Source organism: Arvicanthis niloticus, chromosome 16 (genome assembly GCF_011762505.2).
Source record: "Arvicanthis niloticus isolate mArvNil1 chromosome 16, mArvNil1.pat.X, whole genome shotgun sequence".
Classification (NCBI taxonomy): Eukaryota; Metazoa; Chordata; class Mammalia; order Rodentia; family Muridae; genus Arvicanthis; species Arvicanthis niloticus.
Window position 1 is genome coordinate 14,091,372 of NC_047673.1, and position 16,605 is coordinate 14,107,976.

A 16,605-nucleotide genomic window follows, 5' to 3' on the forward strand; every position below is an offset into this window, starting at 1 on the left:
GCAGAATTTCAGAAGAAACTTCTCCGGACTGTCCCTCAGTGGCCTCTTCTCCAGTTTTGGACTTTGTGAAGATAAGTCCATTTAGTATCTAGTATAGCAGAAAATGGCCTCCCTGGGTCTGACCTTCTATGGGGCTGACACTATGTCCTGTAACAAACTCTATACACTCTCTTTCTGATACAGTCTATAGATTGTTCCATTTACTGACAAAAAGAAAAAAAAAAAAACATAAAAGCAGGTAAGATGCAAGAGTTGGCCTGTGACTCAGTCGAGCTGCCTTCTCTAATTCTCCCCCTCGCTTTAACCAGATCTTTGACAATGGGTCTTCTCCTCAAATTTCTGATACCTGTAAATAGAAAGAACTTGTCCCTCACAGTAAATGGTCTACCCAATAGACACAGATAGTTTCAGCAATAGACCTACCACACATTGAGAGAAATTATTAAGCCTTGACTTCCATACACTGGATGGCCTAAGACATGGAGTTCCATGTAGGACAGAGCTCATATCAAAATTCAGGTTGTCTATAGAGTAAACATGTCTCAACACTGGCCACATACAGTAAGAACTTAAATCTTCACCTGTGCAGACAGCACAGTCCTCAGAAGTCATGAACTCAGAGCCTGGCTACAGATGAGCCCATGTTCCGTCTATAACTTACTACACTTATAATTTAGACTTCTGGCTTTTATGGCTCATGTTCTTAGTGTGTACAGTCAGTAGAGTTCTATAGGAAGATGAAAGATCAAAGACCATAAAGGTGTGGCAGTTCTTAGCAGCAAAAGTGGAAGGAGAGGAGAAACAATCAACCACAAAGAAAAACAAGTAGATACTTCTTCCAGATGTCCCCTGCAGAAAAATGGCACACTCTTGCCTGCCCTTCCCTCTAAGTCACCAGGACCAGAAGTCCAGTGCATTTCACATGCCACTTTAGCATGAAACTTTCAATCTCCTCCTGGATGTAAAGAGATTCCCTCAGCTCAAACTTCAGGTCTTCCTAGCCTGTCCCGTTAAGCTTGCTTCCTGCAAAGATTAAAATAAAAGAACCAAATAAAAGTATTTGCTAAAAGAAGACATGTTTTTTGAAAAATGTTTTAAAATAAGAGATAGGAGCAATGGTGATGGCTCAGGATTTAAGAGTGCTTACTGCACTTGCAATGACTCGGTTTTCATTCCCAGCACCCAGACTGGGCAGCACACAACTACCTGCAGCTCTAGTTTCAAAGGTCCTGATGACTCCTTCCGGCCCCTTCAGCATCTGCATGTACATGGAACAGGACATCTCACAAAGGCACACAATGTACAGATAAATACGAATGAATAAATGACTCTTAGTATAAGAAAGAAGCGTGTTCGCAAGAATTATTCTGGTGTCAGTACTTGTCTCTGTGGTTTTACATTTCTTCTCAAAACTAGGCCAGAAGAGATCATGGAATCGCTGCCCTGATCAAGTCAATTCTGTTTCAGATGAACCTAGCAGAACATCTGTTGGCACATTTACCCTGCTTACTTCTCCCTGGATCTTTTCTTTCTTTCAGTGTCAAATGATTAGAAACAGAATGCACATTTTCCCAGTTTTCAAACTGTCTTCTCTACAGTCTGTGGAAAAGTCTACTGTCACAAACCAACAGAATTTGTCGTTATAAAGAAGCCACTGTTCTCTTCACAAAGGCACCAGTTGCTGACAACAGTCTAGGACTTGGATTTGTCTATAACACTATATCACTATATCACTATATCACTATATCACTATATCACTATATCACTATATCACTATATCACTATATCACTATATCACTATATCACTATAACACTATATCACTATATCACTATAAAGGATGAGATTTTATGCAATACACTCATAAATACGTTGTAAATAGACTTGAAAGTGACTTTTTGGAATGAATATGGTCTCTCGGGAAAGAATTCAATAAACAAAAGAGTTTATAGGATTTTAGCAACTAAGGTTGGAGCATGTCATCTGCAGACACTGACTGAAATTATTCACCATCAATATGAAGGAATCTTATAGATAATTCTTCTCAATGTTTTCATTTTGCAAAGAAGAAGTTTATGACTGCCTACTGTCCTGGTGACGCTCGATCTCACAGAGTCAGTTAGGTGTCAGTGCCAAAATGACATCTTACTACCTTAATGTTAGCTCCTTGACTTTCTCCCTGCAGCCCACACAAGTTAATCTGTGCTGGTTTTCTCTGATGACTGTTTACAAACTGTTACTACAGAGAGCCAGTGCTTGCAATTAAGGATCTATAATATTTACGAGTTAGCTTAAGACCCGAGTAAATAAGTCTTCCATGTTGTCAGTTTATATTGACATGTTTCATAATTATCTTTAAACATCATCAGGTTATAGCATTTTAATAATTTAATCCACTTTAAACAATATGTATTGTTTAAAGTAGTAATATATATATTATTTAAAGTAGTAATATATATATGTGTATATATATATATATACAGACATATATACATATGTGTGTGTGTGTGTGTGTGTGTGTGTGTATCTGCTAATCTGTATTTGATTTTAAATGTAATTCTGGCTTGTAGCAATAAGAAGCTTATGTGTGGCTAATACCTGTCACAACCTCCACCCTGAGAGGTCTCCAGGAGGGAAGGGCTAGATCCTGGTGTCTACTGGGACCAGAGATTGTCCAGCACTGGGGAATTATACACTCATTGGAATGCTCATTTCTTAGCTCACATCCCGCTGGGATTTATGTGCATGACATGTGTGCAATGGTGCCCCACAGTCATAGTAGAATCTAAGGGCAAGAATGACCGAAGACTCTTCAGGTAGATGATAAAGATGATGGGTCTTCTCCCCTGTTACAGCCTCATGTCTGGTAAGGATGAAACATTAACTAGAGACTTTGGGAACATCATCTGGGATGATTCTATAGCCACGGGGAGCAACTTCTCATGTAAGTGGCATTTAAGCATTTGCCTGTGAGTGCAAGTAGCTTCCAGAATGTTCTTCCAGGAATAGTAGCATGGTCCACCACCTGAAGGAGAATTTAAGAGGAAGCTTCCAAGAGATGTTTCTAAACAACCAACTGAGTAAGTATACTCTGGGTCAAGAAACCATGAAGCTGAAGACTTTGCATCTGAGTGTGTGTGTGTGTGTGTGTGTGTGTGTGTGTGTGTGTGATGTCTCTGTTGATGGCTACTAAGTGAAATTCCATTTTACATACTATGCATAGCTAACTCAAGCCTGTTTGGTATAGATATAAAACAATGACTTTGTAAAACTTTAAATTTGGTGGTATATTGTAAGGCCCGCCAGGAAGGGAGAAACTCCCTCTCAGCCCACGGGAATTTACAGCCACCCCAATAACTGCAAGACACCGAACTTGATGCAATTAACAAGAGGTATATTTGATTTCAACGCGTTGAGGCCGCACTTCCAGCCTGTCCTACGAAGAGGCAAGCAATGAAGTACGACCCCCTTAGAGAAGAGAAAAAGCTTTTTAAAGGGAAAAACCGAAACCCAGGGAGATGAGGGGGGAAATCATGATTAAGTATCTATAGAAAGCACCTGTCCAGTGTTTAGCTTCTGTGACAGGTTCAAGAAGTGGTCATGGGGAATATCAAACCCTGTCCAATTTGTCTTGTAGTCAGTTCTGTTCCTTGTATCCAGGGTGCATGGGCACGCTGACCTTAACTCCCAGCTCAAACCCTATTCAGTCTATCTTGTGGTCAGTTTTTAGTTCCTGGTACCCATAACGCTTGGTCACGCTGACCTGAACTCCCAGCTCTGAACTCCTATCTTATCCATTTTGTCTTGTGGATAGCTAATTTCCTGGAGCCCAGAGCGCAGAACAAGCTGATCTGCACTTTTGACTCCATCTATGGAAAGTTTAAAAATTTTTAACTCTTTCAGTATCAGACATTGAATTAATGAAATAGAGGCTCTGTATTCAAGAAACATGTGTGATTTACAAAACTCAACCTCAGAATATTATTTGAATATTCTATCCACATTTTGGTGGCTCCATTTTAATATTATGATCTGCTACGATATTTTGTATTTCAGATATTCAAATTATTTAGCCCCAAAGTTTTATTTCATTCCATTTTATAACTTATATTCTATCTTTCTGTTAGGACTTCCATTTTATGGTACATAAGTCTCTTAGTTTCTTTGAGGCAATAATCCAGCATTTCTCTGACTACTATGGCTTTTTAAGAGCTTTTCTCCTGGTCAAAGGGAAAATATACAATGACACTTACCAGAGTGTCTTAGTCAGGGTTTTCCTGCTGTGAACAGACACCATGACCAAGGCAACTCTTCTAAGGACAACCTTTAATTGGGGCTGGCTTACAGGTTCAGAGACTCAGTCCATTATCACCACGGTGGGACCATGGCAGAATCCAGGCAGGCATGGTGCAGGGTGAACTGAGAGTTCTATATCTTCATCTTGACTTCCAGGCAGCTAGAATGAGGGTCTTAAAGCCCACACCCATAATGACACACCTATTCCAACAAGGCCACACCTTCTAATAATAGTGCCACTCCCTGGGCTGAGCATATGCAAACCATCCCATTCTACTCCCTGACTCCCATAGGCTTATTCAAACACATGAGTCTATTGGGGGGGGGGGGCATATCTAGCAATAGCATAATAAAAAGCACATTTAGTCCAACTTCCAAAGTCCCCATAGTCTATAGCAGTATCAACAATGTTAAGAGTCCAAAGTTCAAAGTCTCTTCTGAGATCCATCTAATCACTTAACTGTAATCCCCAAATCAAGATAGGAAACCATCGGGGCAAACTCCCAACTCTGCATCTCCATGTCTGATGTCAAAGCCGTCTTCAGATCCCCACTCCTTTCTCATCTTTGTTGACTGCAACAAACTTCTTTCTCCTGGGCTGGTCCCACTCCCTGTTAGCAGCTTTCCTCAGCAGGTATCTTATGGCTCTGGCATCTCAAACATCTTGGGGTCTCCAAGGCAACTTTAATGTTACAGCTGCTTGTTCCAATGTCTGGGATGCACACATGATCTTCTGGGCTCCTCCAAAGGGCTGGCATCACTTCTCCAGCTCTGCCCTCTGTAGCACTCTAAGCTCAGGTTGATCCACTCCACTGCCGCTGCTGTTCTTGGTGATCATCCCATGGTACTGGCATCTCCAATACACTGGGGTCTTCTGCTGCAACTAGGCTTCACCAATAGCTTCTCATAGGCTCCCTTCATGGTGCCAAACCTCAACTCCTTTGCATGACCTCTTCAGTCAACTGTAACTGAACCACCACCTTCACCAAAGGCCTCCCATAGCCTCTCACAGGGCCAAGCTCCAGCTGTTCTCCATGACCCCTTCATGTCTTCAAAACCAGTACCACCTGGGTGACTCTTACACATTATCAAGTCCAGCTGCAGCACGAGGTACAACCTTGGCTATCTCTGGATCACAGCTTCTTTGTGCTCTTAGGAAACGCTTCCCAAGAAGATTTCACTTCAGTGATGCTGGTCTCTTCTTAATCGCCATTAACTTCTTAGTTCCAGGTAACCAGCATCCATTGTCCCAGTAGTCCCTTCTATCTTTCACTCTAAAGCCAGAGCCACAGGGCCAAAGTTGCCACGTTCTGCTGCTTGCTGGGGCTTTTTCTATTACATTGTCACTAGCTTCCTCTTTTCCAACTCCTTCACTGCCTAAGGTTGGCTGTCCTGGATCTTGCTCTGTAGATTGACTTTGAACTCGGAGATCTGTTTGTCTGTCTCTGTTGCCGCCAGCAGCAACAGCTGAATGGGTTCACCTGCAAGAGAGGCTGAGAATAGGGAAACGGGCGGGAAGAGATGAAGCCAAGACAAAGTTCTCTGATCAAGGCTCGAAGTTTAATAATTTGCTTTCACATATAAAGGGGAAGCCCCACCCCCCCCCCACCCCCCACCCCCCCAGAGTACAGCCCAGGGGCTGGGCAGTTCAGCCCAGGGGCCGGGCAAGGAGGTAGCAGTCTGGAAGGTGTCAAGGCTAGCTCAGCAGGCAGTCCATTCTTCTTAGCTCAGGTAGCAGGCTCCAAGGCGCCAAGGCACCTAGGCTGGTAATGCAATGCATCTCCCAGGTCCTACTGTTGCTTGGTCTATTGTGGTAAATGACTTTGCAGGCCTGCTCAGGCCTGGGGGAAGGGCACATATCTCCTGGGATTAAAGATGTGTACCACCATGCCTGGCTTTAAACTTTTCTTCACCTAGAACTTGCTGTCTCAGGCCAGCCCTGTACTCAGAGATCTGCTTGACTTTATCTCCTAGGATTAAAGGTGTGTGCCACCATGCCTGGATCTAAACTTAGCTAAGTAGGATCTTGCCCCAAGGTCACTACCCCCACCCCAATTCAATCTAATACTCTTGAACACAGGATTCAGCTCTATTTCACTTCCTTGTTCCCCTTTAATACTCAAACCATATATTTTATATTTTTCCTTTCTAAGCTTGCTATGCTTGTTCAAACGCTTTTCAAGAGACTTAACCAGAGAACAAAATCTCTGCTGGGATTTTTTTTTTTTTTTTTGAAACTTCTTTTGTTAATGCAATTAATATAAATCTCTTTACCTTAGACTCAGGCAGACTCTTCAGACAAAGGCAAAAGGCAGGCACATTTTTCACCAAAATCCCACAAAAACAGTCTCTAGGCCACATACTGAAATTCTTCTCCTCTGAAACCTCTTGGGCCAGGTCTGCACAGTTCAAATCACTCTCAGCAACAAAGTCTTCCATATTCCTACTAGGATGGCTCATTAAGCCCCACTTAAAAAACATGCCATGACTTTCCAAGTCCAAAGTCCCCAAATCCACATTCTTCCAAACAAAAGCATGGTCAGGCCTGTCACAGCAATACCGCACTCCTGGTACCAACTTCTGTCTTAGGGTTTCACCGATGTGAAGAGACACCATAACCAAGGCAACTCTTATAAGGACAACATTTGATTGGGGCTTGGCTGAGCATATACCAACCATCACAGGGAGCATTTTTGGGGAGGAGGGTGGAAACATAACCACTAGAAATGGGAGCCAGGGAAACAGCATCTCTCTGTAGCAGTGAGATTTGTGGTTCATGTCCAAATAGTACTTAAAAGTGGGAAACCACAAGAGACAACATAGGAGCCAATGAATAGAAAATTACTGAGAGAAAAGAAAACATATGAAAATGGATTCTGAATAATACAACAGTAGACTATTCTTAGTGATGAGAAGCCACGATCAGAAGATAGGCAATCGCTCCCTCTAGTGGCCACGTCACGAAATAACCCTTCCTTTGTAAGATGTTTCCCCCCTCCGCCTGCCTCCGCCCCGCCCCTGGATTGCATTTTTTTTCTCCCGTTCTCAATAAACGTTTTGAATAAACTCCTGCCCATCTGACACTCGCTGTCTGGACGGATGTATCCTAACGGGAGAGTTACACACATGGGATAAATGGCAGAGTGCAGGGACCACGGGGGTAAAAGCCTTTTTGAGCTAAATGTGAACAGTAGAAGTGTTTAGAAAAATGCCCCTTAACTAAGCTTATCTTTTAAAATAATAGCTGGTATTTCAAAAGATAAATTAAAGCTGCACATAATTCCAGTAGATCATAATTGCGAAGCTAAAATCAGTTTTTAAAACAAACATAACTCTGTCAGAAGGTAATAGTTAAGAGTATTTCTGAGGTTGGAAAGATATCTCCGTCATAAAGTGATTGACTCCCCATAAAGACAGGGACCTGAGTCCAAGCCCCAGAACACACGTTTAAAAGCCAGGTATTCACAGGCCCGAGCTTGTGACCCCAGGTCTGGGAAAGCAGAGACAAATGGATCCCGGGGACTCAGTGACAGCTCAGGCTAGCAAATGTGGCCAGAGACAAACTGCTGAGAGACTCTGTCTCAAAAGAAAGAGGATAAGGTCTGAGAAGTGACATCTGACAATCTCTTCTGGCCACCATGTGAATGTCACATGTGTTCTGACACACATACACAAACACCAGCATGTGCTTGCATGTGCACGCACATACAACTACTGTGAGTCCTTTTGTGTATAAACCATGGCAAGTTATCATTGAGAAGAAAGCATATGATTTTTCACTTAATACATGTTTAAAAAAAAAAAAAAAAACAGCTGTGAACTCCTCTTCCTGCCGAGTCCTCTGGGGGCACGTCTAGCTGTCCTGAACAGCTGGCTGTCTCCAGGAGCTCCATTGTCCCACCACCTTGCCATCCAATTCACCAGGCCTGCAGCACCAGAAACATTCTTTCCCCCCACCCAACCACATTCCCAGCCAGCCTTGGCACTAGGACACCTAACTTCTAGGAAACATCCACTGCCCCCTGAGTTCCGTTGTCCAGCCCAAAGCTGCCCTCCAGAGACCTGCTGCACCAGGAACACCCAAGAAGGCTCACCTTCCCAACACCTGCTACAAAGGAATGATCGTGGATGACTAGACGGTTAAAAGCCAGCATAAGAACACAGTCAACAAAGGCAGGACAACGTCGTACCTTCAGAGCTCAGCTATCCTACTATAGCAAGCCCTGAATATCCTAACACAACCGAAGCACAAGAAAACAACCTTCAATCTTATAAAGATGTTACAGGCCTTTAAAGAGAAAATGAATAAATCCCTTGAAGAAGTACAGGAAAATACAAATAAACAGGTGAAGGAAATGAATAAAACTCTTTAAGACCTGAACATGGAAATAGAGGCAATAAAGAAAACATAAACTGAGAGAATCCTGGAGATGGAAAGCCTAGGGAAGAGAATAGGAACAGTAGATGCAAGCATCGTCAACAGAATACAGAAGGAAAAGATCTCAGGCATAGAAGATAAGATAGAAGACATTGATACATCAGTCAAAGAACATGTCAGATCTAAAAAAATTCTGACACAAAACATCCAGGAAATCTGGGATATCATAAAAAAAAAAAAAAAAAAAAAAAAATTGACCTAAGAATAATAGGAATAGGAGAAAGTGAAATATCCCAGCTCCAAGGCCCAGAAAATATTTTCAACAAAATCGTAGAAAAAAAAAAAAACTCCTCAACCCAAAGAAAGAGATGCCTATAAGCATACAAGAAGCTTACAGAACACTAATTAGATGAGCCCAAGAGAGGATGATTGAATCTTTCTCAGAAAGGGAAATAAAATAGATATTTCAGGTGAGGGACATCTGGGTTGCTTCCAAATTCTGGCTACTATGAATGAAGCTGCTATGAACATAGTTAAGCATGTGTCCCTATGAGATGGTGGGGCATCTTTTGATTATTTGCCCAGGAGTGGTATAGCTGGGTCTTGTGGCCGAACTATTCTCAATTTTCTAAGAACGGCCAAACTGATTTCCAGACTGAAGGCTTTCAAAACACTAGGATCTCCTAGGACTAATGGTGTTTGTTTGTAGCATCTCCCTCTGATGTGAAATCACTCAGGCTGTGGTGACCCACATTAGCTATCCAGAATCTACAACATAGGTGGACACAGAGGATCCACCCAGTTTACTCTTCCAGCTGACTAATCTATGGTCATAGACCCATATGCCAGCATTCTTCTCTGGCAGATCCCACACAACACAAAGATTTTGTGATAAAGCCCAGTCCATTCTCTTACCAAGCCCCAGGGCTGGCTGACACAACAGGCCTCCACTTACCCTAGGGTTGTCCTCCTTCAATGAGAGAATATTCTGTTCCCATGAGCCCCTTGGCTTTCTCTGAGCTGTTGGAACTGGGACAGCTCAATGGCCCCAGGTCTTAATGTGTGACTCCATCTATGAAGCTGTTCGGCTTTGCTTTCCGGAAATGGAAGGAAACAAGAGTTTTAACCAATGAAATTAAGTTTCATGACGTGACCGGAATACGTGGTCTTCTGCTGCCCATCCCAGACGAACCTATATCTGCATTGCCACCTCCCAAGCGGATTCAATCTGAGACTTAGGGATTTGAATTTGGAGCATTCTTAGAATACAGTGGAAGCCAAGGCTCTGACATTCCTGCTGTGGCCTCTCGTGACACATCTGTGTAGAACAAACCACTCAAAGGCATTTACCCTGTTTGGCCATCTACTTCCACTCCCTATGCGGTACCTTTAAATATTAACCATCCAGTTGCTGCTGTAAACTCAGGTGTTTCTCATGAATGGCTAATATGATTAGATTGCATCACAGAAGTTACAACCTTCTTTTCAGTCCTGTTTCAGCCAGACTCCACAGCTGAAGAGAAGCCACGGGTTAGATCAGAGAGAAGACAGGCTCTCAGGTGGAAATCTTTTATCGGGTTTTTCTTGAGGTGAGTGGTTAGAAACGGGAGTGTTCTGAAATGAATCTGAAGTTCAGTGATGAATTTCTCATGTGAGGGGTTTGTGTCAGGGAAATGTTAGTGATCCCCCCCAAAACACAAACAGGAACCAGTCTGATGCAACTCACAGCAGGGTCATTATTCTATTCGAGCTAGCTTGCCCCACACCCCAACACATCACCATCATGCAGGATGGTTTTGGTGGCGGGTGGTGGGAGCCCGGAATGTCTATCTGGGCAAGGTTTTATAGTAAGCTGCAAGCAGGGAATACGTGTGCAAGCATCTAATTGGAAAGTTACTGTGGCCTTTAACATAATTGGCTGGTGCTGGGAATCATATCAAAAACTTAATTTCTGCTCCCCTCTGCATTGGTGGTTGTTAGGCAAGAAGTGAGCTTGAAACCTGGGGGTGCAGGTTTGTTGGGGGAATAACCTGGAGACACTGGTCTTGTTGGGGGTGAGCCTAGAGACTGGAGCTGGCTCAAATTTTGTTGGGGGGACAACTTGGAAACTGATGCTAGGTACCAGCCTGTTAGTTTATCTGAGTTCAAACTTAGGTCAGGTGTTCTAAAATAGAGTCTGAATTTATAAGATTTGGTATGGCATCGTAACAGCATTTCACTTAAAGAGTGCTTCCTCATTCAGAGCTTGGCGGCAGTGATGGGTTCTTGGAGTGAAACATTCTTTGACGGTCACAACTTCAAGTCCCTGAGTCTCTGATGCAATATTCTTGGGAGGTGGAAACAGAAACAGGTTCATTTATGGTAGCCATCACCACGCTATGAGTTGCTCTCATGTCATGAAACTTAATTCCATTGCTTGAGACTCTTTTGTTAACTTCTCTTGCAGGAAATCAAAGCCAACAAGTCCACAAAATGGAGTCACAAATGAAGACCAAGGGCCTTCCAGACATCCCAGCTCCAACAGCCCAGAGAAAACCAAGAGGCTCATGGGGACAGACGCTCCCATCCCTGAAAGAGGAGACCCCTGGGGTAAGTGGAGGCCTATATGTGTCAGCCAGCCCTGGGCCTAGGTAAGACAGGGCTACACCACAAAATCTTTGTGTTGTAAGGGATCCACCAGAGAAGAACGTTGGGATATGGGTTTAAGCCAATAGAGAGCCCCGAGTGGTCGCTGGTTCAGTGTATTGGGTGGGTGGGTCCTCTGAATACCAGTGGACCACTGAGCCTTTCTCCCTGTGAGTTTTGTGCATGGAAATCAAGTTCTAGGTTGATGTATTTCAGCTAACAAGAACAATAGGACAGAAGCAGAAAGTCGAAGGAGATTGAAGGGCAGGCTGAAAGGCAAGGGTAACACTTTGGTAATATGAGGGTAACAGAGACTTTCCCAGAATGATGGGCTTGAATGGATTAGTTCTCTGGCTTTTTTTTTTTATTGGATATTTTATTTATTTACATTTTAAATGTTATGCTCTTTTCCAGTTTCCCCTCCAGAAACCCCTATCCCATCCCCCCTCCCTGCTTCTATGAGGGTGCTCCCCCACCCATCTACCCACTCCCCCCTCCCTGCCCTAGCATTCCTCTACACTGGGGCATCAAGCCTTCACAGGACTAAAGGCCTCCCCTCCCACTGATGTCTGACAAGGCCATCCTCTGCTACATATGTGGCTGGAGCCATGGGTCCTTCCATGTTCATTCTTTGGTTGGTGGTTTTAGTCCCTGGGAGCTCTGGAGGGTCTGGATGGTTGATATTGTTATTCTTCCTGTGGGTTGCAAACTCCTTCACCTCCTTCAATCCTTCCCCCAACTCCTCCATTGGGGTCTCCGAGCTCAATCTGATGGTTGGCTGTGAGGATCCCCCTCCATATTTGTCAGGCTCTGGCAGAAATTCTCAAGAGACAGCTATATCAGGCTCATGTCAGCAAGCACTTCTTGGCATCTACAATAGTGTTCGGGCTTGGTGGCTGCATACGGGATAGATCCTCAAGTGGGGTGGTCTCTGGATGGCCTTTCCTTCAGTTTCTGCTCCACTCATTGTCCCTGTATTTCCTTTAGAACAGGAGCAATTCTGGGTTAAAATTTTGGAGATGAGTGGGTAGCTCCATACCTCAATCAAGGGGCCATACCTAACCTCAGAATATGGTCTCTATAGGTCTCATTTTCATGGTGCCAGGTGGTAGTGTCTATGAAATGAGCTGTATGGCCTGAAGGGTCTTGGAAATAGTTATGCAGATGTCTGGGGGGTCTACTAAGGTCTGGGGCCCTGTTACATTTGTCACACTGGTCCATGGGCCTGACCACATCAGAGGTATCAGAGGGCCAGACAAAGAAACTGTTCCGCCTGCATGCAGGCCTAGGGAGAGACTGGAAGAAGGCTCAGCTCCTCCTTGGCAGGATTGGTCTGTTGGCAGATACAGGGCTCCCTGTTTTCACCCATACATCTCCCAATTATGCTTGTCAATTCCAGGTTCATAAAAACAACCAGGTAGAGTTTCAACCTGTTCTGTAGTGAATGCTGTCCTTGGAGAGAGAACATTAAAAGGCTTTTTAGCCTTGAGGGGGGATTGAGTGTGGAGAGGTCCCTGGATCTCTTTGTGACTCACTGATATTCCCTTGCTCCTCACAGGTGAAATGCAGAAACTGTGGGGCCTTCGGCCACACTGCTAGAAGCAAAACGTGCCCCATAAAGCGTGGCCATGAGCTCCTGGTCCCACAGCCTCTGGGAGTCAGGAAGGAGAAAGAGAACCAGGATCCTTGCAGGCCCCAGGGGCTACAGAAACTCAGTCAATTCACCAGACAGGGGTAAGTGATGGGAGTGGGGCTGGCAGGAGGGAAGGCTCCAAGGAGAGCAGAGCTCATGAGGAGAACCATGTTTTATCTCTCAGTCCCCAAGCTGAAAGAGCCAGAGAGTTATAGTCCACTGGCGAGTGAGTGAGTGAGTGCCTGAGTGAGTGAGTGAGTGTCTGAGTGAGTGTGAATGTGAGTGAATGAGTGCATGAGTACATGAGTGAGTGCATGATTGTCTGAGTGTGTGTCTGAGTAAGTGTGAGTGTGAGTGACTGATTGAGTGCCTGAATGAGTATGAGTGAGTATAAGTGAGTGAGTGTGAGTGACTGAGTGAGTGAGTGTCTGACCGAGTGAGTGGGAGTGAGTGACTGAGTGAATGAGTGTCTGAGTGAGTGAATGAGTGAGTGGGTACATGAGTATGTGAATGTGAGTAAATGAGTGGGAGTGTGAGTGAGTGTGAGTGAGTAACTGAATGAGTGACTGAGTGCATGAGTGCATGAATGCCTGAGTGTGTAAGTGAATGTGAGTGAGTATGAGTGAGTGTGTGTCTGACTGTCTGAGTGAGTGCCTGAATGAGTGCATATGTGAGTGTGAGTGAGTGTGTGTGTGTGTGTGAGTGAGTGTGTGTGTGTGAGTGAGTGAGTGTGAGTGAATGTCTAGGTGAAGGAGTGAGTGACTATTTGAGAGTAAAGCTGAAGTGTTCCCACACCATTGTCTGTCCCACAGGTGTGATGAGCAGCAGAGGAAGGCTCCCTTCCAGAAATTTCCAATGGGGCCACAAAGGAGGGACCAGCAGGTTAACTTGGCTGTAAGTAAAGTAGATACCCTGTTCCTGAAAGTCCCTTCCTCTCTGCTCTGCCACTTGCACCTTTCCTTCTGCATGGCCTATTTGCTCACCTTGTGTCCTCTGTGCGCGCCAGATTTCACAAATCCTCTCTGGTGGCAATGATTTATTTGTTCAGATGGACTTGGGTTTGGATGAACGAGTGAGTCTCGGCTGTAGGTATTCTTTATGGACCAGCTCACCTGGAGGATGGGCAGGTTCCTCCTCACTTGCCCATGCATGGTGGTCTCCGTGTCCTCCTTCCTTCTGAGGTCAGATGACAAACAGGGCCTGCTCTCTAAGCTTTCTGGTGACCTGTCCACAGTCTTTGCTGTTGCCACTTTGAACTGATTGTCTGCTGCTTCTGTAAATGTGGACTTTTCCTGGAGAAGTCTAAGCAGCACGAGCACACCCATGCCCACCATCCCAGTTTGTTGGCTACAACGTTCACTGTGGATTGCCATCTACATGCAGGTGAGGGCAGACATAAAATAAGATGAGAGCCTGTGATTGGGCAGTAGAAAAGGAAGGCGGGCTGAGAATTTTAGAGTGCAGAGTACAGAGGGACAGAGGAGAAGGGAAGGAGAGGAAGATAAGATGGAACCTGTAGGAGAGGAAGAGAAGCCAGAACCACACAATCCTGGAAGCCTTAAGTATTGGGGATTTCTTAGGTAGATGATTAAATAATAAGTAGGGTGCGTTTGTCCCATCTAGGGGTGTAGCTTGTGTTTATCATCAATTGAGTTTTGAGTTTATTTATTGTGCAGGCGATTTGTGGGTTGAGAATCTACTGATGTAAATCTGACTGATAAATACAAGTGTCTCTAGAGTTTTGATTTTACCAGGTTATGGGGATTTGTGACCACTAACCAAAGGGGGTGGATGGCTGGGAATGTGAGCAAGAGAACCTCGAGACGGGTGGTCCCTACCTGGGGCTACCCATGGTGGAGGCAGGGAGGTCCCCGGGGACCAGAGAGTAGCCAGTCCGGTGCTAGCACAGGATGGTGCCTTTTTTACATTTTCAGCAACAGTTCACCTCAAAGATCATTGGGAGAGACAGATTCAAGGTAAGCCAATGCCTTTTGTCCTACTTCATATCCCAAGTGAGACGATTAGAATTTTCAAAACTATGCTGTAAACTACGTGGTAATTTGAATCTAACTGTTCTTCTATGACCACAGAATGATCATGGCCATTTTCCTAGCTGTCTCTCTGACTATCTATACATCAGTATTTCCCTTCATGTACTTCTTGTCAGACCACACACACACAGAGAGAGAGAGAGAGAGAGAGAGAGAGAGAGAGAGAGAGAGATGCATGCACAGACACACACGCAAACACAGATACATTTGGATTATCAGAATAAGGTTCACTTAAACTTTGTAGGGAGACTGAAACTCTATCCCTTCCGTTTCCCAACCCACCATGCTGCAAGTTTTGGATAGTTAATGTGGGTCACCACAACCTGATGATTTCCCATCAGACTGAGCCGCTACAAACTACCACCATAAATCCCATGAGCTCCTAGTGTTGTTCTGAACACCTTCACTGACTTCCATGCTGACAGTGTCCAACTGATCTCTCCATGTCTGTCTTTCCTACAGATCCCAAACATTCCTGGGAGCAGGAAAATGTCTGTGCCACCAGTCAAAACATCTCTCGGGAAGCAGATGTGCCCCGGAAAGCCTGCCCTCCAAAGCTTTGACAGCTCCTGCATCTCATATTCCAGGCAGAAGGAAGGTCAGAACATGGCTGTCCCTGGTGTTGCCCAGCCAGTGTTCAGACAGGATAGAAAAAGGATAGCCTCAGAAGACCTACTGGATCAAAAGCTACAGGGTATCTCACATCAACAACCCATTGCTGTCCCCAAAAGTAATGCAATCACTGAACTGTTCCACAAAGAATCAAAAGCCCAGGGTCCCAGTAGGAAAATGCAGCCCAGCCAGCATCCTGTCATCGACCAGGGTAGACAGAACCCCAAACTCAGCTTCTGGGCCCCAGGTAAGGAAGCTTCCCAGTGCCCCACACAGCCTATCGAGAGTCCCCTGAAGAAACAAAGAATCAATTCTACCAATGAACCAGAGAAGAGCCATGCAAGGACTGGTTCCAAGAGCACCCTGGGCAGTCAGTCTCCCCCCATTGCCAACAGACTTGGACTAAAAGGTGCAGCTGAAACGAATAAGAAAATAGCAGCCCAGGTGCCCAGCACTGACCAACAACAGCTACATAGCAGGCCTGCTCTGGTCTTAACCAGACCTTGTACTGAGTCCCACCAGCCATCGGCTGGCCATGTTGCAGGTCAAGCCCTAAGAATGATCTTTACTAGACAAGGTAGTAACTACTGGAGCTCCAGGTTCCTGACAGTGCCCCCGCCACTTCCCATTGAGAAGCAAACAACTCCTTCAGAGAGCCCCGCCTTCCCCGAGGAAGGAGAGACAGACAGATCCCAGGTCAAAGTGAGTGTCCTCTACGAAGATCTTCAGGTCTCCTCCTCTTCAGAGGACAGTGATGGACAATGAGCTGCCACCTGAAGAGCAGGTGCCACCTCCCTGCTCAGACTTGCTGGATTCTTTCAGACTGATCCCCTCCTGAATTAACCAGGTAGATGACATGACTGTATCATGTCAGGTTACTTCCAAATGAGTGCCCCTGTGGTGGGTGGGATCTCATCCCTTTCCTCTCTTTGCAGTTAGCCTCACCTCAGCATGATCTATGGACTCTGATATGTGCCTCTGAGCAGCACTCTGAAGAAAGGTCACCTGTCCT

At 44.9% G+C, this 16,605-nt stretch overlaps 1 protein-coding gene across 1 annotated transcript; it reads left to right on the plus strand.

Annotated features, from left to right (window-relative positions):
* The first annotated feature begins 11,144 nt into the window (after window positions 1-11,144).
* LOC117721276 (protein FAM90A10-like) lies at window positions 11,145-16,605 on the plus strand. Its single transcript, XM_034519864.2, has 4 exons — window positions 11,145-11,261; window positions 12,856-13,031; window positions 13,743-13,833; window positions 15,444-16,605. Exons 1-4 carry the CDS (start codon window positions 11,145-11,147, stop codon window positions 16,356-16,358), a joined length of 1,299 nt encoding a protein of 432 aa, XP_034375755.1. The 3' UTR covers window positions 16,359-16,605.

Bases quoted from the DNA above. Each gene is read 5' to 3' on its own strand.
- LOC117721276 (XM_034519864.2), top strand. From the start codon at position 11,145: ATGGAGTCACAAATGAAGACCAAGGGCCTTCCAGACATCCCAGCTCCA. The intron at 11,262-12,855 runs GTAAGTGGAGGC...TGCTCCTCACAG, and splicing joins TGAAAGAGGAGACCCCTGGG to GTGAAATGCAGAAACTGTGG. The intron at 13,834-15,443 runs GTAGATACCCTG...TCTTTCCTACAG, and splicing joins TTAACTTGGCTGTAAGTAAA to ATCCCAAACATTCCTGGGAG.